At 46.0% G+C, this 27,254-nt stretch overlaps 1 protein-coding gene across 1 annotated transcript; it reads right to left on the bottom strand.

The window, feature by feature from the left end:
* Positions 1-9,182: 9,182 nt before the first annotated feature.
* On the bottom strand, positions 9,183-14,680 carry CALHM3 (calcium homeostasis modulator 3). Its single transcript, XM_065407554.1, has 3 exons — positions 14,394-14,680; positions 11,562-11,817; positions 9,183-9,668 (listed from the first exon to the last, which is right to left on the bottom strand). The coding sequence occupies exons 1-3, from the start codon at positions 14,678-14,680 to the stop codon at positions 9,183-9,185; spliced, it is 1,029 nt and encodes a 342-aa protein (XP_065263626.1).
* Positions 14,681-27,254: the final 12,574 nt, after the last annotated feature.

Consider the following 27,254-nt stretch of genomic DNA (forward strand, 5'->3'; position numbering starts at 1 on the left):
GACAGGGTTTCCAAGCCTTTTCTGTATTGGCCTTTGAGATGTGTGGGGGACTTCCCCAACCCACCTTAACTTTGCCAGTATACTTGCATCCTCTCCCCTACACCAATGCACAAATCAATGTATCAGGTCACTCTCAACCTTCAAAGCACGGGGGCTTTCCTATGGGAAGAGTGAAACTGGAAGCTGAGGCTCTGCATGTATTTGACAGACAGCGCAGAATGAATAAGACAGATCCCTCCAAGCTGTTCAGAACTGCAGACAGATGCTAGTGAAGCATGACAGCTGCAGCTGGTCCAGGCCTGTTTATTTCCTGCAGTATGAATCAAAATGAGCTGGGTTTTCTTGTTAAATAGTTGCCCTTCTCCTGGACATGTTATCCAAGGTTCTCAAAGCAATGCACAGACATTAGTTAAGCTTCCTTGCCACCTAGGAGATAATTGTGTGGTACTGCCCCCATTTTACAGATGGGAAAACTGAGGCAGTTTAAGAGACAAAAGTATAGTCCAGTGTGTGACGGGTTGGATCACAGAAACCCCCTTGGGAGCTGCCACCCAATGTACCAAGACTACTTCTGCTCCTGTTTTCCCTGCCAGCTCAGGACTCCAGCACCCTGTCTTGCTGAGCCAGACACTCCAGTCTGCTCTAACACAGACCCAGGGTCTGAATCACTTGCCCTAAAGCTGCAAGTTTACCTGAAAACAGCTCCCAGAAATGTGCTTGTCTTTAGCACTCAGATGCCCAACTCCCAATGGGGTCTAAACCCAGATAAATCCGTTTTACCCTATGCAGGGCAAACTCATAAATTGTTCGCCCTCTATAACACTGATAGAGAGATATGCACAGTTGTTTGCTCCCCCAGGTATTAATACATACTCTGAGTAAATTACTAAATAAAAAGTGATTTTATTAAATACAGACAGTAGGATTTAAGTGGTTCAAAGTAGTAACAGACAGAACAAAGTAAGTCACCAAGCAAAATAAAATAAAATGCACAAATCTATGTTTAATCAAACTACATACAGATAATCTCACCCTCAGAGATGCTTCAGTAAGTTTTTCTCAGACTGGACACCTTCCAGGCCTGGGCACAATTCTTTCCCCTGGTACAGCTCTTGTTCCAGCTCAGGTGGTAGCTAGGGGATTCTTCATGATGGCTCCTCTCTCCCCTTTGTTCTGTTCCACCCCTTTATATATCTTTTGCATAAGGCGGGAACCCTTTGTCCCTCTGGGTTTCCACCCCCCCTCACTGGAAAAGCACCAGGTTAAAGATGGATTCCAGTTCAGGTGACATGATCACGTCACTGCAAGACTTCATTACTCACTTGCCAGCACACACATATACAGGAAGACTCACAAGTAAACACAGTCATCTGCAGACAATGGTCCTTGTTAATGGGAGTCATCAAGATTCCAAACCATCATTAATGGCCCACACTTTACATAATTACAATAGGCCCTCAGAGTTATGTTTTATATTTCTAGTTTTAGATACAAGAGTGGTACATTTCTACAAATAGGATGATCACACTCAGTAGATTATGAGCTTTGTAATGATACCTTACAAGAGACCTTTTGCACAAAGCATACCCCAGTTGCATTATATTCACTTATTGTCAATTTTTTCTAAAACTATCCCAGTTACATTATATTGACTTATTATCAAGTTTTTATAAAACCATATAGACTGCACAACATCACACAGTGGTTAGGGTGCTAGCTTGAGACTTGAGAGACCTGGGTTCAGTTTCCTCTTCCACCACAGACTTTCTGTGTGATCTTAGGTAAATCTCTGTGCCTCATCTGCAGGGGAAGATAATAGCACCTCCCTACGTTACAGGGGCATTGTGAGGATGGATACATTAAAGATTGTGAGGTGCACAGCTACTGTAGTAAGAGGGGGGCCATATGGGTACATAAATAGGCAGAGAGAGAATAAGTGGTTTGCCCAAGATCTTGCAGCAGGGTCGTGGCCGAGTCAGGAACACAACCCAGAGTCGTGAGGATTAGACAGCACTACTGGCTCTCACCATTTAGCCTCCAACAGATGGGTGATAACACTATGTCCCTCCTGAGATGCTATGCACTGTGGATCTGTTCAATGGACACTTGAGTACAATGCACTTTGGTATTCACCAGGAAGCCTTAATTCTGTCTCTGACTCCTGCTCCGTAGCTAATTGCATGGTCTCATCAAACAGGAATGGAGATTTGGCTGCATGAATATAGGTGAGGCAGCTTGTGATAAAGAAACTTTGCAAAGCAAACTCCAGTGCTGGTTAAGAGCTCCTCTGCTCACCTGGTGTGGGACTTTTCTGGTGACATCAAGGACAGTTCACATCAAAGCCTGAATGAACAACTAGTCAAAACCTCCCAATATTTGCAGAGGGCTGTTTGATCACTCCAGGAAAGCTTTGCCTTACACTTTGAAGTCAATGGCTGCTCAGCAGGATTCAGAATAAAGCCCTCTATGAGCCAGTGTCTTGATCTTTCTTCTCTTGTGGCTTTGTGCTATAGCCTAGGGCTTTTGTTCAGAGATCCTGCCAGCTGACTGCTAACACAAAATGTTTTGGAGTTTAAGACAAAGTTGGTATCATCCTTCCAGGACCCCAGTTTGCTAATGAGTTTGGAGCAACAACTTCCTAGAGCTGGGTAAACCGTTCACAGGGAAGAACTTATTCCACACCTGCAAATTATCCACACCCCAAACACTGGTTTGTTTTTAATCAGTTTGTCTCTTATTTACAGTCACAGGGTAGATGTTTTATGCAGCTGTATGTTCAGTCTATAGATGGCTCGTGAAACATGTCCCATGACTGATGCTTCATGTAGTGCGTGGAGGGAGCAATTCATCCCTGTGCACTGTAGAGGACCAGCATAAATCCCAAATGATGCACAACTCGCAGTCCCTAGGCCAGGGCTTCAGGCTTCAGTGGGACTTCGGTAATGCTGAGCCCTCATGTTCACCCTCTTCACAGGGGTGAATTTTACCTATTGTGGTTGGTGGTCCCCTAGCTCACATGACGTTGTTTCTGTTCTCTGATTGGATGATTCCTTGACTCACAAAGCGCTTTCAAGATGGCTGCAGGAATAAATAGTCACATGAGCGTTTGCGACACTTTCTGTGAACAAAAAAACGTGCTTGTTGGAATGTCCAAGGAGAACAAATAGAAGGAGACACCAACAATGCAGCAAGTTCACTGTCTTGATTTGACAGGAGGGCGAGAAGGAAAGTAAGGGAGCAGTGAAGCTATTATTGTTGGAGCAAAGGAGGCAAGTTCTGAGGTGGAATGGGAGTCATGCATGGCTTTGAAGGTGAGGATGAGACATTTGAACTTGATCTGGTGCTTGAAAGAGAGCCAGTGGCCATCAGCTATGAAGGAAGATCCCTTTAGCACCCGCTAAGTATCATTATTATGACACAAGGTAATAGACTATCTGTTTTTAAAGCTATGTCAAGTATACTTCTCAAAGTGTCCTGATCGTTAAAGTGACAATACTGGATCTAGAAAGGGTGGACATGAAAACCTTCAAATGGTTCCAATGGGAACAGAAGCCCAAGGGTCAAGAACTGGAGGAAATTCCCTTTGTAACAACGTTGCATTTTTCCAGCTCTTGTCATCTGAGGATCCCAGAGCACTTTGCTCACATCAATGAATTAAGCATCACAACACACTTGGGGGGCAGTGAGACTTTAATCCCAACCCCCCTTTTACAGGTGAAGAAACTGTAGAGGGGAGATGACAATCCAGGTCAATTTTTCAGACAATTTATTCACCAAAAAATACAGTTTCAAGTTAACCAAAACTATTTGCAAACTCAGGTTGAATTCAGTGAGTACTGTATTTTCAGCCAAAGAAATAGATATCCCCCCCCCCCCAAATGTCTAAACATTTTGTTTTGACATTTTCAAAATGTAATGTTATGTTTCAGACCATTTTTGTTTTTGAAATTTAGCTCAATTTATTTTTAAAAGGGGTAAAAGACACCCGAAAATGAAACAAAATGAATAACTTTTTTTTCAGGTTGACCCAAAATGATTATTTTTTTCCAGATTTTTCAGGTTGGTCACTGAGCTGAAAAATCAGTGATTGACTCAGCCCTCTCTATAAACCACCATAAAATCCTTTCCTCCCTTTTGCAATTTTATCTTTCTGTCATTCTAGAATAGTTTAAAACATGAAAACATGAAAATCAGCATGCAAAGTAGCCTGGTAAAGTGAGCCAATCTACTGGTCTGAGCCCACGTAGGGAAATAACCAATTTGACTAGAGAGTCGTGAACATGACAGGTCAGATCCTCAGTCTCTGATTTCTTGCTCTTTCTCTCTATTAAAAGAAAATTAGAAACTCCCCCTACCCCCAATGCAACATGAGGGAAATTTGGTCTGTTCAATATACCCCTCTGTGTTGAAATGAAAATGTATACATCAGTTATTTACAAAAGGGGCCCAGCGAGATGTCTCATTAAGATGGGAAATCTATATCCCAAGTTTATTATTAACTGATCCTAAGCACAGCTGGGAGCCAGGGGAGTGGATTAGTAGAGGCAGCTCTGTTTATAAATAATTGTATTGTTTAAAAAATATATTTCAAGAATATTTGGCCTTTAAAAGGTTGATGTGAGAGAACAAACAAACTGAAGTGTTGAAATGTGTATTTCAAAAGGTCAGGGAGTGGGGAAATGTTTGGTTTTCAATGATAATGGTATTCTGTCTTTCCATAGGACCTTGCTCTGAGGGTCTTGCATTGCTCGTCTACAGGGATTACTGAATTACTCCTCCCAACACACCTGTGAGCTACATAATTACTATCCCCATTTTAAAGGTGAGGAAAGCTACAGGGATGGGCGCATCTATTGCAGTGTCCCAAATGGTAGAGAAGAGGCAGGACTTGGCAGGTGATGAATAGAAAGGGGATTCTTTAATGGGGCTGCTGGACACGGATACCTTCCAGATTGACTGACTGCAGCTAGTGTTGCCTTGTGTTACCATGCAAGATCTCCCTAAATTCTGGCCTGGACCATACAGTTATGGAAGGGACTGCTGACTCCACTACACCTACAAATGCGGATATTAATAACGAGGCCTCGGTGATGTTCTCCAGCCAGCTCTGCAGTCAGGGGTGGTTGGTTCAGTGAATGGTCAGCAATTCAGGTGGTTTTGTTATTAAAATAAGAAAAAGACCATACTGGGGACGGGGAGGAGGAGGGGAATGTTGTGATGCTACGTGCTCTGATGTTCCCTGTGGTGTAATGCAGATGTGCCAAAGCTATAAGTAGGGTGACCAGATGTCCCGATTTTATAGGGACAGTCCCGATATTTGGGGCTTTGTCTTATGTAGGTTCCTATTACCCCCCACCTCTGTCCCAATTTTTCACACTTGCTGTCTGGTCACCCTAGCTATAAGAGCCTATTCAAAGATGTTCCATAAGGAGCTTCCCTGCGACTAATCACTTAGGATGTGATACCTCAGCCATTTCCAAGGGGAATTCTACCTCTGAAGACTGCAGGGTCCTATGGAGCCATTTCTTGCGTCTCTCCTCCCATCCAAGGGCTGGTAAAGTCAGTGGGTTCTTAATCTCTTTCTCTCTTCTTTTCGTTTCTTCTTCTTGTTCTCCTCTGAGAGCAGGCAGAACTTGAAGGGAGTGTGCTACAGGAAGATGAGGTCCAAAGTAGGTCTTGTATTTTGTCCTGTTTGGGACCATTGTTATCTTCAGCTCTTCTGCCATCCCAGGTATGATCATCTGAAGAGAGTCTGGCTGGTCAGATATAGGACGTATCTCATTTACTACTGTCTGACCAGAATGAACTGTACAGTGTAACGTGCCACAGGCTGTATTGTGATCATATACACTGCAGGCACGAGTTTGCTGTTCTTCCATCCATATCCCCTCCTTGATGAGTAGGAAACTGAGGAATGCATCCTTCCCTTCCACGTAGTATAGTGCTGAGTGATTGTAGGCACCAAAATAAAACTCTACATGCAGCCCTTTCTACTCCCTCCCTTCTGCTCTGAAGCAGCAGGTAATTAACATGCATGCTTCCCCAGAAATTCACTGGTATTGGCAATGATGCTGCTGCACAAACAAGGAAGTAAAGCAAAACAGTTGGGCCAGCTTGGAAGGAGTGGGGCATTGAGAAGGGATTCTAAGATCGGGGTGGCTGGGGCTGTAGGAAAGCGGGATTTGTGAAAGAAGAAAAGACCAAAATTAGAGGCACATTTTTTTTTTATTACAAACAACCAGAGAAATTACAAAGAGATGCTAGAAACACACTGTGCTACAGAAGGGGCAGACGTATTATTGTCAGACCTGATTCTGCCCCCCTTACTCTCTTGAGCCGTCTTTTGTATGCACTGAAGTCAAAGGCCGTTTTGGCTGCATTCAGTGGGATCAGGCCATAGATTTGGCGGTCTGGCAAAACCTTCCTTGGCAATACGGGAGTTTAACTGGTTGTATTCCTTTGCGCTTTATATGCAGACTTGCTGGTACATGGCTCTAGGCACTTTAACAAGTGTTTGTAAGCACTTGGGTTATTATGTACCATTAGCTGCTCTAGCAAACAGAGAGTTCTTTCCCATTCCCAAGCGTGGTATGTTGGCAAAGGGGCAGGGTTTATGAAGGAATCTCCTGTCTGAGATTCCCAGGTGTCCTCATTCCAGCTCCACATACCCAGCAGAGCTTCAGAGATTCCCTTGCGATGACCCCTTACCACCATCAAGGGCTGCTGTGGGGCCTGCACTGAGGGTAGGGAGACGTTCACTCTCTGCCCTCTATTGCCCCCTGGGGGAGCCTGCCAAACTTGGAACCTGTGGGGAAAAGGAGGGAGCTGCTGACTACTTTTGAGCCTGGGCAGGGGGTGGGGGGCAGACTACAAGGGGCTGCCATGGGGGAACAGACTGGGGGAGATGGGGGCTCCCAAGAGGGAACAGGCTAGGGCAGGGGTTCTCAAACTGGGAGTCGTGACCCCTCAGGGGGTCGCAAGGTTATTATGGGGGGGGGGGTCCGCGAGCTGTCAGTGTCCACCCCTAAACCCCTCTTCTCCTCCAGCATTTGAAATAGAGATAAATTAAAAACACATTTTTTTATATTTAAAAGGGGGGGGGGCACACTCAGAGGCTTGCTGTGTGAAAAGGGTCCCCAATACAAAAGTTTGAGAACCACTGGGCCAGGGGCTCCCAGGGGGGAATAGACTGGGGAGATGGGGCTCCCTTTCAGCCTCTGTCCCTCCTCAGAGCCCCTGGCCTTTGAGGGGAAGCTGAAGAACATTAGGCCTGGAAGGAAGTGAGGGATGAGGGAGAAGAGGCTGCCCCCCAGAAATGTCCCCACACCCCCTCTAATGCATGGGAGTGGGGTAAAGGATCCAGGGGAGAGTAGAAGTAGAGCTAGTAGCACCTACCCGAGCAGAACTGGGCTCTTGAGAGCCGTGTGTGGGAGGAGAGGTCTAGGGACAGAATGTTTTCTTGTGCTGGGGGGTGGTCACTAAGGGGCAGTAGTAACTCACATGTGGAGGGAGGCAGAATTATTTGGCCTGTGTATGTTTTAAGACTCCCAAGCAGACAAAGCCCCCACACCATCAGCCAGTGCTTTGAGTATATTAGCTGTGTTGATGTAAATTTTAAATTCTAATGTTTAAATTAGTCGCAAGATGTTGGCAGGTCTGATTTCTCCCTGACCGGCCTGTTTCCCCCTGGAGTCCCTGTTTCATGCTTTAAGGGATGGAGACAGCGGTGCTGGACACAAACCTTGGTTAAACTGGCATTAAGGCTGAAAGTCAATATCAGTAATTTAAGGCTTAAAACAACCTGACAATGCCATTAACATCAGAAATCCAGGGAAATCAGCATTAAGGTTAAATTTTAAAGAATCCTGAATAGTTGAAAGTAGGTATGGAAATGCACAACTGAGGCACTCGGACGACCTTAACTCTGTCCCTGTTAGTGGCGCTCCTGTTAGATAGGCCTGAATCAAAACCCCACCTACAATGACCCCCAAAATCTTGTGGTGGTTGAAATCTGGATCCAAATTCTGCAGCTAGAGTCCAGTTTGAGTGGCGCCTGCTGGACTCTGCAGCAGGCAAATCACTGCATTCTCAGCAGCATGCTGCATCTAAATTCAGTGGCAAAGAGCCATTGGTTTCTGTAGCAACTTTGGATACATTTAAAAAATGGAGATGAAGGGTTTTCTTGAGTTTGTTCTGAAAATGAATAAACCCAGGCAGTACAGTAACACCTGTGATGTTGGTCTGACATCATGGTCAATTATCTTTGTGCTGACCCCTAACTGTTAACTTTCAAAGTGCTGCTATATTTTTGCATTGAAAATGCAGACCTGTGGGTTTGTTAGTGGGGAAACTGGAGGGTTTAACAGCTGGCTTTGGGGCAGTTAGAGCTTTCGGAATATGGGAGGACATTAGGGGTTTTTGGGTAACCGTGTTAATTGTCTGTTAAAAACTGAGCAGTGAAATAATTTTGTGTCAGCACTGTTAACTTTCCTAATTAGGTTTTAAAAGTTAACACTCTCCAGTGACATATGTGGGAGCAACTCACACCTCTCAAAGCTATTGTTTGAGGCTGTCTGCAGACTCAGGCAGATGTTACTACACTGATTAAACTTTTATCTGGAAGCTTTTTTTCTCACAACCATAAGGTCTTAGAAATTTTTTATTACAATGAAAGTGTAAAACAGTGACTCTGGGTGAGTCAGCAGAGGGGTTCAACCCTGGAACCTCTGGATCTTAAAGCAAGAGCCTGTACTGCCTGAGCTGAAAGATTCAGCTCTAATAGCCAGTGGTGTAGCAGACTCAACCTCTTTATGTGGTCCAGCCACCATGAGACGGGCAGAGCACCACGCTGAGTGTGCATGGGTTATAAAAGCTTTGTAGAGTACAGCTTTACAGCAAGGGGTGGGTTCCCCAGCCGATTCCATGAGGAATCATGGACTACACAAGCCATTGCCGTAAGGGCTACAAAAGTGTTTCCATTTTAACCTTGTCTTTTGCTCATAATGTACTGAAACATTTGCCTTTTGGGCTGCAAGGTTCCAAGCTTGGGCCAATTTGCACACTTGCATATGCAGGTCTGTCTAGTCTATCAGTCACCTCATCCTCCACTGTTGCTATGTGGGACTGACTTCGCTTTTAAGGAAGACACATTTTGGTGCCTTCTTGGTGTGACAGGGACCCTTTTAAACATCGGTTTGTCTGGAGGTTTTGGGCTTTTGTGGTGCATTCCCCCTGTTACTCAAGCTATCTGCCCAGGGCACGGACAGTCTCTCCCTGCCCACAGACTGCTGCCGCTGGGTTGCCTGGCTGACATCCAGGGGGGGCTTGCTGTAGTACCATGATTTCAGGAGCTCATTCATCTGCTCCTGGTCTGTGATTCCCCGCAGGTGATCTTCTTCCCCTTCTCCCCGGTCGGCCTCCTCCCTGGGCACATTGAAACGCCGCAGTTTGATTTCCTGCTGCATGCTTTCGAAGAAGTGGAGGATACACTTGTGGGCGAAGTCCCGGGCATGCTCGCAGCAGGTTTCGTCGAAGATCTTTTGCTCGATGTCGATGTAGTTGCTCCAGTAACGTGTCTGCAGGAAGGCAGCCTGATTAAAGCAGGGTCTGAGCGACCGGGCAAGGAAGGCTACCACAATAAGGATCAGCAGAACACTCCAGCCAAGGGCCTGGGCGATAAGGAAAGAAGCATTGAGGCAGGATGAAAGGCACCGGGAGTGACACTGACATCAGTGTAATATACTTGCTGTTTGCCTGTATAACCCTTAGCTCAAACTGAGATTTTAAGCAGGAGTGGGGAAGTGGGAAGATGTCTGGGTTCTGGTTCAAGTTCTAGCCTGGGGTTGCCAACCTTCCAGGATTGTCCTGGTGTCTCCAGGAATTAAAGATTAATCTTTAATTCAAGATTATGTCATGTGATGAAATCGCCAGGAATATGTCCAGCCAAAATTGGCAACGCAATTCTAGCCACAAAATCCAGCCAACTACACCTCGAAGAGTTTATACGCCATGGGAAGGCTGAGCCCTTCTAGCGCCCCGTGAATGGCCTAATGGGCATAGGGCATTTTATCCACCCATCGCTAATCTACAGTTGAGCACAACTGGAGTTCCTAATCAGGCGAGGGCTGGAAAGGGGTGGGAGTGGGCATAGGCCAGGTCTGACAGACCTTTGTCAAGGTTAGTCCCTGCAGACCTGGTGCTGGGCCTGCCTTTTACAGGGTTGCCAGCAGGGCTGTCCTTACTCATACGCAAAGTACGCAGCTGCGTATGAGCAGAAAATTTGGGGCACCTGGTGCCCTGCACAGCTCCGTGCTGCTCCAGCCCCTACTCTGGTTCTTCCCCCCCGCTCCCCCGCTGCAGAGGCCTGGGGCTGCGTAGGGCCCCAGAATAGCTAGGGATGGCCCTGGTTGCCAGGTATCTGGTCTGACCACTAGAATCTCCTAAAGCATAGACGATTTTCAGTGCACGTACAGTCTCAGGTGTGTGTGTGTGTGTGTGTGTGTGTGTGTGTGTGTGTGTGTGTGTGTGTGTAATGGGATGGAATGTCAGGGGGGGAAATTAAAGCACCTGATTATCCCCCCGATGTACATTGACCACCCACATTAGCTTCAGTGAGAGTTTCTTGCACAAATCTGAAGGGGTAGTTGGCCCCCAAGAGTTCATAGAAATTAGGAGAAGTCAACTCTGTCGTCAGTGAATTGTCCGGAGTTTGCAAGGAGCTATGACACACGCTCTTGAAAAGGCTCAAAGTTAAACCAGCTGTAACTTCCTTTGAGAGAAATTGATTAACCCTTGGCTTTTCACTAGCATTACTCCATCAGATCCCCAGCCTGATGTATGATCTTTGTATAGAGCGGTGGACTAACGTACAGGATTCCTTGGGTCTGTTCTTAGCTCTGCCATAGACTCATTGTATGGACCTTGGGCAAGTCACTTCACCTCTCTGGGTCTCTTTCCTCATAAGGGAGTTGTGAGATTTAAAGTTTGTAAAAGAGTTGTAACCTCCTTGATTCTTAATTAATTTAATAATATATATATATTTTAATTAATTTATTTTTTTTAATCTCCTAGAACTGGAAGGGACCTTGAAAGGTCATCGAGTCCAGCCCCCTGCCTTCACTAGCAGGACCAAGTACTGATTTTTGCCCCAGATCCCCAAGTGGCCCCTCAAGGATTGAACTCACAACCTTGGGTTTAGCAGGCCAATGCTCAAACCACTGAGCTATCCCTCCCCCCAAAAGATTCTGAAAAGGGCTCTAGAAGAAGAGCGTATCACTATTTTTGGTATGAGCAGCCTCATTTTTATTCACATTTCTAAATCACCAATGCCGCCCAGAATCTAGGTGCTAGTGCTTTTTTCTACTACCCAACATGGGGGGACTCCTGCGGAAATGATCATGAAGATGGTATTTCTGAATGTCAAAGACATGGAGCTCAGTTTGGTTCCCACTTTAGTCAGTGCCAAAACTCTCCCTGACTCCAGAGGAGTAGGTGCAGGCTCGTGGTTCTTTGACCCGTTCTACAGACCCTTTGAAAGGCTCCCAGAAAAACCTCTGACTTACTTGTGACCAGCATTTCAGGTACCTGGAGATCGCCTTCCTGGCAGGGTTGTTCTTCACGAGCTCGTCATCTTTGCAGGGCACTTTGGAGAGCAAGAGCTGCATCTGGGTAGGGGTGACGTTGGCAAACCCCACAAACTTTTCAGGGTCGACGGAGGCGCTGAAAGCACAGACGAAGCATTTCCCATCGAGGAGGGTGATGATGATCCAGATGACGGGAGCAATCATGGCTCGCTGCATGATGGAGGAGCACATGTACCTGTGTGCAGGAGAGGGAAATATGAACTGGTGTCAGCCCGATGTCCCTGGAGATGAAGCCTTCTACTTATCCACAGAACTGAATCGGCACAGGTAGCAATAGTATTGGCCAAGGAATACCATTTAGCCCAGCTTGGCTTTTGCCAGCATTTTTCCAGCTAATGTCTTCTCTGTTCTTGAATCTCTGCAATGATGTTGTCTTGACCCTTTCTTTGGGAATCTATTCCATTGCCTAAATGCTCTTCGCATACTGACCAAAGTATTAAGATTATGCATGGGTGCTGCGAGGATCTGTTATTTAAGGTTTCATCAAGAAACAAACAAGGATTGTGCCTGATTAAGGATACTCTTGCATATTCCGTGCATGATTCTCTGTCAACTCCCTTTCCTCTCTTCCCTCTTTCTCTCCCACCCCTTCAGCCCCTCCCCAAAATATCACCTCTGCTCTTTCACCCCTTCCTTGCCTCCATCACGTCTAACCCCCCCCGCAAAAAAATTACTACAATCATTCTTGCTTTAGTTTATAAACACCCCCTAAAAGTTTTAAAAAAAACCCAATAAAAAACCATGCACAATGAATCAAAATGACCACACAATTGTCTTGCTGTAACTTCCCCCAAGAGCACCCCCACACACCCATTTCCTGTTGTCTTTACTTTCTGTAAAGACTACAGAAAATATTGTCTTTGCTTGGTCCTGCAAATGCTTACTGCTGTGATTAGTCCCACAGAAGTCAGTGGTAACATTGCTCACAGGGGGAAGTACTATGCCTCGTAGGGAGTATTTGCAGTCTTGAGCCCTTATGGCGGGGTGGGCAAACTTTTTGGCCTGAGGGCCACATCGGGGTTCCGAAACTGTATGGAGGGCCGGGTAGGGAAGGCTGTGCCTCCCCAAACAGCCTGGCCCCTGCCCCCTCCGACTTCCCACCCCCTGACTGCCCCCCTCAGAACCTCCAACCCATTCCAACCTCCCCTGCTCCTTGTCCCCTGACCGTCCCTTCCTGGGACCCCACCCCCTATCCAAACCCCCTGCTCCCTGTCCCCTGATTGCCCCGACCCCTATCCACACCTCCGCCCCCTGACAGGCCCCCCAGGACTCCCACGCCTATCCAACCCCCCCTGTTCCCCGTCCCCTGACCGCCCCCCAGAACCTCCGCCCCATCCAACCGCCCCCCTGCTCCGCGCCCCCTTACCATGCTGCTCAGAGCAGCAGGACTGGCAGCCGCGCCGCCCGGCTGGAGCCAGCCACGCCTCCACGCTGCCCAGCAGGAGCTCGCCACCACGCCGCCCAGAGCGCTGGTGGCACGGCAAGCTGAGGCTGTGGGGGAGGGGCCGGGGGCTAGCCTCCCTGGTCGGGAGCTCAAGGGCCAGACAGGACGGTCCCGCGGGCCAGATGTGGCCCACGGGCTGTAGTTTGCCCACCTCTGCCTTATGGTATAAGGTCTTCCATGTTAATTTCTTCTATTTCTCTTTAAAACACCGTGCATATTTCTGGGGCTGAGTAGGGAGCCAGGGTTTGCCACCTTTGCTCACGCTGGGCAGCACCGTGCTCCATGAGTCGTCCCGTTGATTTTGTGGAGTAAGGTACTACGCTGGGCAGTTTGAGTCAAGGTACCACAGTCTGGGCCTAGACATTATCCTCATTTTTGGATGGCATCTAAAACTGGACTTGCTGGAAACAGGATGAGGAAAAATGCTTCTGGTGCAAGACAATAGTTTGTGAGCATCTCTGAGGTACAGAATCGTGGGGAAACTTCCCCTGGTAGTAAACCCTCTGTAAAGACTTCAGGAATGTAACCTTGCTATTTTCTATTGCGGTGAGGGGAAGAAAAATCATACTCATACCCCAGTTGTGCCAAAAACTGCTGTTCTGTGTCTGTATTATATATCCATGGAGTTACCAACACTGAGCTGCAATTGAGTGTTTAATGCCACTGGACATCCTTTAATCATTTATCCCTTGTGCACTCTTCACTAATTTTATTAAGCTTCATGAGCCTGATTCTCCTCTCTCTTACACCGGTGTAAATCAGGAGTAACTCCGTAGAATTACATCGGTGTGCATATGGAGTATCTGAGGTCAGAATCTGAACCTGTGTGTCATTTTTTTCCCCTTTAAGCCAGGGAAGTAAAGGCGGGGGGTGCTAGGGGCAGCCAGCAGAGAACGTTCTCTATTGTGTAGCCTAAATGTTGCCTTCCTTAGCTTCAGGCCACTCCTGCTTGTGGTATAAATACATTAAAGATTGTGAAGCACTTTGAGCTCTATTGTTGAAAGGCGCTGTATAAGAGCTAGATATTAGTATTGTTATCTTTTTCCGGGACTCAGAATTATTCTCTGCCTTCATTTATATTGTGGTTACCTTGAAGGTATTCATAGAATCACTGTGCTCCCGGACTCCCACAATCTGTTGTAAATCATCAGTGCCGAGCTCACTAGCGTTCAAGGTGTTTAAGAGGGAACTTCTAAGGAGCTCCGTTTAGGACAAAGCTAAGTATCAGGGAGATAAAGATGTAACAAACAAGAGGGCTGGAGGAGAGGCAAAGGGGGCAAAACGACTCACAGTGGTGAATCCCTCACCTGATGATGGCCAGATCCTTCTTTCTGCCCCCAGTAGGTCTTTTCCACTCCTCCAGCATCACCAGAGACTGTCTGTTGAGAATGAGACCACAGAGAAAGAGGGCCGTGGGGGGCAGAAACATGATCCCCAAACCGTAAGCCATGTTGTACTTGGGCAGGCAGGGGCAGTTAAAGTCAAAGGAAGTATACATCTTCACGCTAGCCAGGGCTAGCAGCCCACAGATCCCATTCATCACCGACTCAGAATTGGACTGGAAGTATTGGAAGATCATCCGGAACCGATCCATGGTGCTGTATTGGCTGGGGGCTGCTTCCCAAGGAGAAATCCCTGGTTAACTTCAGATTGATGAGGTGCTTGCTGGGGGCAGATGGGCACGGCTCTGCGACCCTTTTCTTGGGTTTTCTGGCTACGTGCGTTCTAATCCGTCTTGTTTCAGTTAGGGTTAGAAAGGTAGCTTAGTGCACTTGGATGGGCAAAGAGATAGAAACAGGAAAGCAACGTTGCTTACGGTGACACACAAAAGCACCTGTTGAGGACTCCTGTGTCCATCTAAATGGGACCAGATCAATGCAGCTGCCTCTCTTGTGCCTCTTTCCCTTCCAGGGTAGAATCCTGTGTGATGGCTCCTGGACACAATCTTTCCAATTCAGCCTTTAGCCAGATACTTCCCTTTCATGGCAGGATGCAGTGGCTGGTCGTTCTACTTTCTAAGTAGATGGATACAGCCTCTGGGTGTTATTTTTCTCCCCCTCTTTCATCTACAGCACTTTAATACATGCCACACAGCAGCAGCCTGGAGGTAGGATAAGATACACATTCCCAGGTCATGGAACACTAGCTCTCCCCTGTAGAAAGAGTTGTTTCCAGATGCCTAGGAGCTATTCTCTCCCTCATCGATGATGTGTTGTCAAATGAGTCATCGCTGGGGATCAAGCTAGCTATTCAAATGAGCTTATTTGTCTACATGCCTCCTCCCTGTTTCTCTGCGTTAGCATGGTTGGCTTCTGTGCATTAGCTCTTAAGCTGTGACCCAGATGCTAGAGAGCAGGGGTGTAGGAGACAGGTTCAATTCCCAGTGCTGCATGGGACTTGCTATGTGACCTTGGGCAAGTCACTTAATCTCTGCTTCAGACTCCCCATAGCTAAGAATAATGGTATTAACCTTCCCGACAGGGAAGTTGTGTGGATTCATTGTTTTCAGATCCTTGGGTGGAACTTTGATCCCAAGCCTGTAATATCAACCAGTTGTTTGATCACATGGCACGGCATGTGGGCAACAATGGGGGGCCCCATAGTTTTCCTTGCTCTGTCTGCAGCACCATAGTGTATTGCTACTGGCGCTTACACGCTGAGCAACATTGTTCCTTGTACTCCCCTGTTTGTATCCACCTGTTGTCTCTTGTCTTCTACTCTGAGTGTAAGCTCTTTGGGGCAGGGACTGTCTTTTTGTTCCGTGTTTGTACAGCACCTAGCACAATGGGGTCCTACTCCATGACTAGGGCTCCTTGATGCTATGGTAAAACCATTGCCTAATACTATTGCAATATGTGCACATAAGCTTACCATGCAAATGTTCAGATAACAAACCATGGCCATATATATACAGCCCACACATGGTCTTCATCGGGAATCAAACCTAGGAACCTTTGAGACCGAAGAGACAGGCCTCTACCTCTTGGAATGAATGAGACTTTCTTTCTCGGGTATGCTACTTTCTCACGGGGAGTTATGGTCACATGCACTAGTCTAGTGCAACATGACTTCACTGTGCTGGGCCAGCATTTAAACAGTTGCAACGATCAAAGGTACAAGTGTTGACGCTTGGAATTTTAATACAACCTGCCCCTGCTCTCTGGAAAGTAAACAGAGTATTCTGGAAGGTCTGATTTCTATTTTAACACTGTATTTAATTATTTCCAGGCCCTCATCTTCAATTAGAAATAAGGAACTGAACAGCAATTGGGTGTCCATCCCCTTTAATTCTGAGATAACCCAGTACCCTTTTAATATGTTTTGTTTTGTTAATATTAAGCCTGAATCTCTCTGTATTGGATGCTTTACACAATGCTGCTCTTGAAGTAATACTGTGGATGTTCAGTCTGCAGTGTGGGTCTTCAAGCTATTTTCTGCACTTGAAACCAGCCTTAAGCTTCCATTAATGTCAATGGGAATGCTTCATGCGCAACGAATCCAGACTTGCTAGGGCAGAGTTGTAGAGCCAAATGTGATGCAGCTAGCTACAGCTGTTAGAGCCTTATTTTCTCTGTATTGCATCTTTTACATTTCTAGGGTGTCTGCAGTGGCAGTTGCCATTTTGTGTAGGAGAGTAGATGCAGCATGTTACAGAGGGAAGACGCACACTGTTCTCGCCTGGAGGCTTTACTTCTGTTCTTTCTTGTTTTGCTGTCTTTCCTTTAACCTGAAACACATCATTTATACTGAAAGTATCTGGATGGTCTCTGTGTATTGAAAATCCTAACACTTCTAGCAACAGCTGGACAGCATGAATCATGGAGTGAAAGGTTGTCCTTAATTTGAAAAATTCATTGTGTGATACAATACCAGAATCCCAGCCCTTAGAAATGAAAAAACACTAGCAGGTCTTAGTCAGTTAAACTCTCCCTGGGGCCAATGCATGATTATTGTACATTTTCTATTGTTTTGCCCATCTCATTTTAAATATTTCAAGTGATGAAGATTCCATCTGTTCCCTTGAGGCTGTTTTACAGCCCAGTAGGTCTTGGTAGCAAGTAGGTTTTTCTTCCTGCTATTCAGCCTAAATTTTTCCTTCCTGACTTTCATTCCAGACAGCTGAGTGTTCACCCTTCTTAGTTACAGCTCATGCTTCTGCAGGGGTTCCAAACACCACATTAGAACGTTTGCCTGTTTTGCAAAATGGGAAAGCAAAGCTCTGCCTAGCTAGCAAAGTAACCAAAGCAAATCAAGCTGCATTCAACAGAGGTACCAACAATTTCTTCTCACCCCATAAGATCAGCCAATTTCAAATGCTGAGTCAGCAGGCATGAGTCGCCTGTTCCAGGAAGTATGTAGGAAGCTCCTTTACTGGACTAATCTGTTTGATATAATCAGTTTTTAAAAAGGGGGAAGGGTGAGATTGCCCCCCTATGTGTAGACACGTCGTGTGCAGTTTGGTGACACCAAAGATTGCAATGCTATCCCCCTCCCATCAGGACACTGAGTGCTATTCCCTATTTGCATCAACATACACAATTACTTTAATCAAAGACATATGCACACAACCATAATATTTATATTTTCCTTTGCTGCTGAAAGGAAATTGCTTGTTAATTGCAGTCACCAGCAATAAAAACTTGTCGCTGATCAGCAACAGCCTCCTCCATGCTGCCATTATAAGGACATTAAGGGGCAGCCTCAGCCCCGCCCTTACTGAACTCTGCAGGTTGTGTGGGCCTTTCCTAATTTCAAACCACTTTAATAGTGGCTGGGATTATTATTTCATAATGTGCATTTCTATAATGTCTTGGATTCAAAAGTGCTTTGTGAACTGTATGTAGAGCAGTTACTTCTTCAGACAAATCACTTCATCCTGCCGTAAAATGCAGACACTTCTGGGGAAGAACATAGCAACTGTTGACTTGTGCCCACCAACATGAAAAAAAAAAAATTAGGAGACTGAGTGGCAAGAATCCTGTATCCAATCCAAACTGCAAAAGGAATTTTAGGTAGGCAGAATATAGTTACTCAGACTGGAGGTTTGGCCAGGGGGCTAGTGTTCTTGGAAAAGGTGCCGTCTGATCTCTAATGTCTACATCTGCTCAGCACCTCTGTTTGACATCTTAGTGGTACTTAGAACTGAGAGAGGGTATTGGTGCTTTAGGGCAAAAACTGAACATTTCACAGTTTGTCACGAGAGAGGGAGAGAAGGAGAGAACATCTCAGGATGTGTAACATATCTATTAAACACGATTAAAAATTTAAACTAATTTTCAAAATTAGGCAAAATTAATTCATCCAACTAACTCTTATGTACAGTAAAAGTGAAGGGAGGAAACCTACCTGTCAGAATATCTGTTTAGATCTATGGGAACTGTACTGAGTCCACCAAGTCTGGACCTGGCAGTCCCCCCACAGGAATCTGCTCTGTGTTCCTCACCATTGTTTCTATCATTCAGACTTTGTAACTCTACAGAAATGTTGCCTGTGACTCATGTGAGGGGAGCTATTTGATGTGGCAGAGCGGGATGTGATGGAGGTCATTGTTAGCTACCAATGAGCACCCAGAAGCTATTATTCCTTACCACACCTGTGCGTGTGTGTATCCTGTTGGGGTAATCACACACGCTTTGATTCAATACCAAACAGAATCAAAGCATCGGAACAGGGAGGAGGGAAACAATTCTTTAATCATTTATGCGATTAAAATGTCAGACCTAAAAAGAGGGGTGGGTGTGTGTGAGAAAGAGAGAGAGAGGTGCTTGAGAGAACCCTGTCCATAACACACAAGCAGCAATCTCTCTTGCCTTTGGGAGCAAGGCTGATCTCATAAAGTGAGACTTGGAGGGGAGCAAAATGATGAAAATGTTGGCCCCTTACTGAAATTTAGTGGATTTTTTTGGCTGGCCATCTCCCAGTACCAAAAGAAAGGGGAAGAAAAGAAATCAGGACCCTGTGACTGACAGTCCCCAGGGCCAACGGGGAGAGGCCAGCCCTCCAGGTCAGCCTGATTGACAGGGCAGGCAGGCCAATGAGGGAGTCAGGAGCCCATGGGTCCCGTCCTCCGTGTGAGCGGGAGCTGCGGCCTGGGCCAGCGTGGAGAGAACACCTCGGTGTGGGGACGCCCTCGCCCCTGTCCCAAGTGACCACGACAAGGTTGGGGGCTGAGCCCCCCAGGAATCCTGGCCCAGCCTTGTTGGGGTTACAAGGACTCTGCCCCACAGGAGAGTGAAAGGGGAGCCCTCGAGGGCAGGGAGGCCTCTGGGTAAAGGGAGTGGGCGCGAGGACTCAGATCCTTCCGCTAGCCCATTCCACCGGGATAGTGAATAAGCCAGGAAAGTTCCCCACAATAGCAGGATCATCCTGCCACTTACATGAGCATGTGCAAACTGTTTGGGTTTTTTTTCCAGAAAGGCTTATATCTTGGCCAACTTTGGGCAGATTTTCACGGGGATGGCAAAAGGCACATCCTTGACCAAAAGGCCACCCTCCGACCGGATATCAAGTCCCTGCTCTGTAGCATGGGGGTGCTAGAACTTCTCAAAGAACAGACACCAGAATTTTTAATATGGGGAAAACAACGTGTTTTTCTCTAGCCTCATTCTCAGAAATGGCTGACCAGTTTTGGCTGAAATTTCCCAAAAATCTTCAGGCAGACATCCATCGCAGAAAATTTCAGCTTAAAGTGGTTAAAGTTTGCTAAAGGTATAAGCAACTGAAAATAGGGTTTGTCATGGGGTGGCTGACCCCTTAAGGGGAGATAGGCCTCAGCCCCACCTGTGATAAGATCAGCTCACCTCTCCAGGTGGGAAAATGATTTTGGTCATGTGACAGGAAGGTCATGTGACTAACTCAGGCCAGGCCTACGTACTTGAGGGACAGCCTTGAGGGACAACAAGGTGCTTAAGGGAAAGCTAGTAATATTCCAGCCAGGTAGGTCAGAAGCCTGGGAGGATGTAGCTGGCCTGAAGAAGTAGCTGCCGGTGAGTATTCCAGAGAGCAAGACTGGTTCCTGGAAGGAGTGAAGCTAGCTCTGGGAAGGAGGGCTGGGAAGTCTTGATTCAAGGAGAGAGAACTAACTGAACTATGGAACTGGTGGCGGAAGGGGACACCTGGCTGAATCTGGTATGAAGTACTATCTGCTCCAGTAAGGAGGGCTGTGGGATCCCTTGATTAGGGGGAAGTTTGAGGCCTGGAGGACTAATGTGTGTAGGACTAAACAAATTGAAACCCCCTCCGGTCCCCAGACAGGGAATACTTTAAAATGATATGGACTGGGTGGAGTTTTTAAGGAACACCATCAGAGAGAGGAAACTGAGGCAGGGCACTGCAGAGCCAGTCTAGGCCACGGGGGGCACTCCAGAGGTGGCATTGCATTTACAGGGTCTCAGAATAGCAAGTGTTGGGCAACTTTAATAATGGGAAGTTCTGCCAGCTCGGCCTGTAACGTATATACATGTATGAGCCAGGACAAACACATTCCAGAAGATTTCTAAATGGTAATTTCCTGAAGTTCTCCCATCACTCAAGATGGGAAACCACTCTGAACACTCACTTCCCCCTGAATTATCCCCTTCTGATACCCTCTCTCTAACATCTAGTCACTTGTCTTCATAGAATATCAGGGTTGGAAGGGATCTCAGGAGGTCATCTAGTCCAAACCCCTGCTCAAAGCAGGACCAATCCCCAACTAAATCCCCAGATGGCCCCCTCAAGGATTGAACTCACAACTCTGGGTTTAGCAGGCTAATGCTCAAACCACTGAGCTTGTGGGAAGGGTGACATAACTGCATAAAGAGAAGGTGTTTACATGTGCCAGAATTTCTTGTGGTAAACCTATATACTGCAAATGGACCATGTGCATGACAGCCATGGTAGCATTTATGTTGTTTGCAGTGGTGTTGTAGCCGTGTTGGTCGCAGGATATGTTTCTTTCTCATGGTTGCAATTATTCATTCAAGCCTCCAGCCACTAGAGGGTGAAACCAGCACAAAATGAACCATTAAGGAGTAAAAAGGTATTAGGGGTGGGAAGGGATGTTTCCGCCATCAATATACCCTGCTGCTATTGGACAATATGCTCCGCGGGCCTGGTTCTTATCACTGTTTTAACCCCAACTTCAGTGGGGTTACATTAGGGTAAATTAGGTGAGAAAGTGGAACCAGAACCGGACCCAATACATCTTTTAGATTGCTACATTAGAGCTAAATTTATTGCATCTTCTTTCTAATAACTCGACTCATTAACTCTAACAATGGGAATGCAGCTTCAGTGCTACATTAAATTTAAATGAGTGTCATATAACATGGAAGAGTAGCCATCAAATGGACCACAAAAAGTGTATCAGATTATCGCTCCTCACATTAGCAGAAAGCCTCTAATGAAGTGTGAGCTGTCTGGAGAAGGAGCTGCTCGATTCTGGAGTGAGAGAAAAGCCAACCCAGGCAGAGATGCATGTGCACCCAGATTCAGAGGCACGGAGAGAAATAGATGTTATCTGATCTCCTTATCATTGCTTTAGACATTGAGTACTGAGAGAGTAGGCCCCATGTTAATGTGTGTGGCAGTCTGCATGAGGCTCAGCCTCCTGGAAGCTTGTGCCGCCTGCTATATTAATGAACGGACACAGACTAGTTTCCCTCACTAGCATGCAGAATAACAGATCGTCCTCTCAGTTTCAAACCCTGCCACAGGGAGAACACTTTCTGATCTGCCCATGTCCTTTCCTATCCTAGGCAGCTGCAACACCAGAACCAGCTGTGAGGGGAGCAGGGAGATCTCAATGAGGCTGATTTGCTTTTGTTTACACTGCTGTAAATCCAGATGCCAGTGGAATTACTCCACATGTGTACTGGTGTCACTGGGAACACCATAGGCATATATACTGGGCCATGTTAGGGACGATGGCTGGGGAAGCATGGCTTTGTGGTTAAGGCACAAGACTGAGGCTGTGTTTACACTGCAATCACAGGGTGTAGACATATGTAGACATATTCAAGTTAGCTTGAATCTACCCAGTTCAGGTATTGGGAGCAGTGAAGCTGTGGCAACAGAGGGTTGTGTGTGGGTATGTGCAACCCATACCAAAGCCCATGCTGCCACAGCTTCTCTGTTCCGGTACTCAAGCTAGCTAGATCTAAACTAGCTCAGGTATGTCTAGATGAGCTGCAAACACACGCTGTGACTGCCGTGTAGACATACCCTGAGTGTCCGGAGAGCTGAGCTGCTTTCTATTGCAGTTAATTGGTTAGCACCCACAGGGCTAGCTGCACAGTTGCTTTGCCATAAGCTTCCTGTGTGATCTTGGGCAAGAAACAACCTCTAGGTGCCTCTCCCTACCTATAAAACCTGTCTATGTTCATATTGATAGCATGCCAGTCACTGTGATATGTAGGTGCGGATGTGTGTAATGATACTTCCCAATATCACAATGTTGGGAGGCTGAGCTAAGTAACATTTGTAAAATGCTTTGAGGATGGATAACTGCATAGGAAGGGAAAATATTGTCATTGTGCATTTGTGCTTGTGTACTTGATATAAGGAGCTCGTGGTTTCTCAACAGTGCAGCCAGCTGCCAATATAAAGCTCTCTTGGCATCTCACTGCTACTGGTTTGGAAAATTCTGTTGGCCTGAATATTGCCACGTTTACTCAGAGGATGTTTCTGCAAAGTTTAAGGAAAATTCATCATGCCGTGTTTCAGTTACAGGTCATGAGAAAGAAAATATTATCCTGATTGGAAACATTGTTTCTTGAAGAATGTCTTTATTTCCCTCTAGAGTTAAGCTCCTTAGTTTATGCAGATGATACTGTACAACTGGCAGACATGTTAGAAGTAATTATGATACTCTTCACTGCCTTGGAAAATTGGTGTAATCAACTTGGATTTACAATAAACTCCAAAAAGATGAAATGGTTGCATCTTGGAAAAGGGACAATATATAAAGTGTTTTGAAATGTAGCAGCAGTGAAGTTGTAGAACAAGTAGAATCTTATGTGTACCGAGGACGCTTGATAGTTCCAACGCTTCCATTAAGGATGTGGTTAAAGGAGATGGGCCTTAGCCACCAGTGCTGTATGGAAGCTGACAAAATTACGGACTGATGAAAACATTATGGTTGGTACCAAAGTGAAAATTTATCAAACCAGTGTACTAACAGTATTACTCCATGGTCTGGAAGAAGCTGGATTCAATGAAATAGACATCAGAAGGCTGGAGGAAGTAGAGATGAGTTCTTCAAAAGATGGCAGGTGTAAAATGAAATGATTTTAAGACAGATGAAGTTAGGAGAGTAGGATGTGAAAGCAGGGTATGGGATTGGTGACAGTCGTAAAAGATTACATTGGTGGGGACACTCCAGAAGACAAACAGATGATAGGATGCCAAAGAAAATAATGCAAACACAACCAAGGTCAGCCCAACCTAGAGGGCAATCATGACTAGATGCCAGGACACCATAATGCAGGGACATGACCAAGCTGGGCTTAATGGAGGAACGAACCATGGTCAGGAATGAATGGCGATGCTGTACTGCTCCCCGTGTCTACAAAGATGCTTTGGGATGAAAAGATTTCCCTTTAGCTCAAATGGGGTGGCTACTGCCCTTGGGCCAAATGGTTTAATCTCTTTGAATACCTGTGAGCTAGCCAGGTTGGAAGATTGCGCATCATTTGGGGACCAATCTCCCAGTGATGTCAAAGGCTGTTTTATACCATTAACTTTCTAGTGCAGTGATCCCCAAACTTTTTTCAATCGCATGCCCCCCACTTACCTGGTCTGTGCCCCCCTGGGAGCTGGGGTGAGGGGGTCAGGATGGGGGAGGGGGAACCACACTCAGGTGGTGGAGGGGCGAGTGGGGCAGGATGGGGGAGGGGGAGCCGTGCTCTGGGGATGAGGGGGTGACAGGCAGGGGAGGGGCAGCCATGCTTGTGGGAGGAGTGGGGAGCAGTCCCTGTGTGCTCCTCCAGGTTCCAGCAACAGCTGCTGCTCTTCCCACCCCCAGTGGAGGAGGCTGGTTACTGCAGGTGACCAGGCTTGTGGTGTGTGAGCGCCTGGCACTGGGACTGTAACAGAACCGGGGGCAGAGTGGGGCTGGGTGGCACTCCTTCCCCGGCCCTCCTGCTGGGCTGGCCCAGGCCCATCATGCCACCAAGGACATTCCTCTCTGCCCCCCTAGGGGGTCTCACCCCACAGTTTGGGGACCACTGATCTAGTGGGAGTAGCAGCAGGTATCATGGTCCTGGTTGTCCAATGGGGAAAAGCAGCCCCCAAGAGTAAGACATCTTTCAATAGCATAGAGCTGTCATCGTGGCTTCTGCCTTCACTGCAGCTCCCAGAGTAGGGGGCATAGCCAGCAAAAAGGAACATGATTTGGTCTTTCCTCCCTTGGCTAATCTTTGGGTGCTATAATAGTCCCTGGTAGTCATTGGCAGCTGAAGTAGACTACAGTGCTGAGCAGGTTGTCCGTGCTAAGCAAATAATGAGTAATGGCCATTGAATAACTAATACAATGCTAGCAAAACAAAATACCTGCATTGTAAAATGTAGTTTGTCTTCATGAATAAGGCTCTCTGGAGTTTTTTATACAGCCTTGCTATATTCTGTCTTGTAACTTCGTGAAAGCAAGAACGTGTAGCTGGCTACAGGCAAGGGAATACATGGCTTGGATAGTTTTTATTTATTATAGAAAGAGCTGATTATATGTAGTGCTCCCTAGGCAGTTCGATCTTAGTCCCTTGTAGGAAAGCTCTGTTTCCGGATCTCCACATTTATCCTCAGCCAATTTTCACCAGTTCCTGGCTGAGAAAGCTTTTTGTGATGATGTTGACCTGGTTGGCTTGGAGCTGATGCCACAGTAAGATTTTTCTTATTGGCTCTGTTCCCCTCCTAGAAACGAATGGTACTTGGCAGAAGGCATCAGGGTTGATCTGTTAATATTCTAGCTGATGATACTCTCTCTTCTACTGCCTTGTACATGTGTCACAAACTATTCAAGTTCTATGAAGAATTTATGTCTCTGGTGACTAAATGTGTCTCAGAACAAACCTGGGCCCCAATGTGACCATGAGTGTTAGGCCTGCAGACCCCATTGCAGGATCAGGGCCAGCTGAACTCTAACCCAGTGTCATTGCTTACTGAATAGGAAGGAGAACTCAGAGCTGGAGTTCCTCTTGCCCCAGATTCTATATGCTTTTGTGCTAGGTCACCTTCTGGGCTTCTTCATGTAGCCAGGATTTTCAGTTGAAAACTCAGCTTGTGTCATGGAATTATTTTCGTGAAGATCCTCCGATATGTCACAAGTGAAAGCTGCTCTTAGTGGTAAAGACTCTATTATTGCATTTTTCTACTTCTTGTAGAAATTTTCATATAAAGCTTGGCTACTAGTACTCCAACACAATGCATTGGTTGATTCTCTGGCATTCTTGCATTTGTACCCATCTGTTAAAGAGGTATAGTGCTCACTCTGCTTGGTATGAAAAGGGCAGTTTTAAATGGGAATAGGGTTGGAGATGTGCTTAGAAAGTGAAAATGATCTCCTACAAGATGACCCCTTGGGTACCAAATATGGTCCCATGCTCCATTACAAGGAGTTCCATCTGTTGACAACTATGGCAATAGGACACAATCTGTGAACTGCTTTCAATAATTAAACCGGGGTTCGGCAACCTTTCAGAAGTGGTGTGCCGAGTCTTCATTTATTCACTCTAATTTAAGGTTTTGCGTGCCAGTAATACATTTTAACGTTCTTAGAAGGTCTCTTTCTATAAATCTATAATATATAACTAAACTATTGTTGTATGTAAAGTAAATAAGGTTTTTAAAATGTTTAAGAAGCTTCATTTAAAATTAAATTAAAATGCAGAGCCCCCCAGACTGGTGGCCAGGACCCAGGCAGTGTGAGTGCCACTGAAAATCAGCTCGCGTGCTGCCTTTGGCACACGTGCCATAGGTTGCTTACCCCTGAATTAAACAATCAGTAATTGTTTATTGACTGATGTCTTTGCACTTCAAACCATAGCATGAATTTCTTAAAAATTTCTTTTGGTTAGTATCCCACTGGGAACATGGGCATCTGTCTACATATTTTGATTAGGGTCATGGCTGACCTTAAAGCTTCTAGGTTGGTGGGAACAATCCTGTATTGGCCCCAATAGAGATGGACTGGATAATAGGCATTTTGTGGGGGGTGATCTGGATTCCTATGCCTCACATGGAGAGGAGGGAAGGGTTTCGTCAGGGTGGAGAAACTTTACTGGGAGTTTCACTAAACACAACAAAAGCATTTTTCTTTTACTGAAAGAAGTATCAAAAGTAGCCTCCCACCTTTTTGAACCAGCACGTTTGTGATGCAGACAGCCTTCAGATGGCAATAATTCTTGATTGCTACTGACATGAGTGGCAGTCTTGAGCAATAGACCGTCTCTTCCTCAGCCAGCCAGACTCCTCTTCTCTGTGTTTTGATATAACTAGAAGTTTTAGGATGCTAACAAGTGCCAGAGTTGATGCAGATTTAGTCATGCCAATCACAGTCACTATTTACTGCAAATCCTATTTTAAACTTGGATTTAAAATCCCCACAAATTCCTTGCTTCACATGTTATTAAACCCTTCAGCACTGAGTGGTGCTGCTGTCCCTGCAATAGCAGAAGGCTGGATATAAAGTTTCTTGTCCGTTTCAGTTAAGAACTGAAATGTGTGTGTTTGCCAAACCTTTCTGAGAGGCAAAATAGCCAGAGAGGGCCTGATTTGTCAGATGTGCTGAGTACCCACCCGCCACTGCAGTTGAAGTCATTAGGAACTGTGGGTGCTCAGCACCTCTGAAAATCAGACCCTTAGTAACTTCAGGTGAGGTGCTAGTCTGGATTATTGAGCATATTCTAGTTTGGACAAATGCATCCAATCTACCTACAATTCTCCTCTACTAATATAATATGATTATAGGCTGAAATGAAAACCATGGGTCTGATGAAACGTACCTGACTTTTGAGGGAACTTTAGTTCTGAAGGTGAACTGTTCAGCTGTGGAAGGGCTCATCTAACATATATTTTTGGGTCTATATTTATTGATTTATAATAGTCTACACCAAGGGAAAAAACACCTAACAACAGGGTTCTAAGCTAATTTATAAAGTACTTTGGGAACTCTCTGGCCCAAGGTTGCTGTA

The sequence above is a fragment of the Emys orbicularis genome, chromosome 7 (genome assembly GCF_028017835.1).
Source record: "Emys orbicularis isolate rEmyOrb1 chromosome 7, rEmyOrb1.hap1, whole genome shotgun sequence".
NCBI lineage: Eukaryota > Metazoa > Chordata > Testudines > Emydidae > Emys > Emys orbicularis.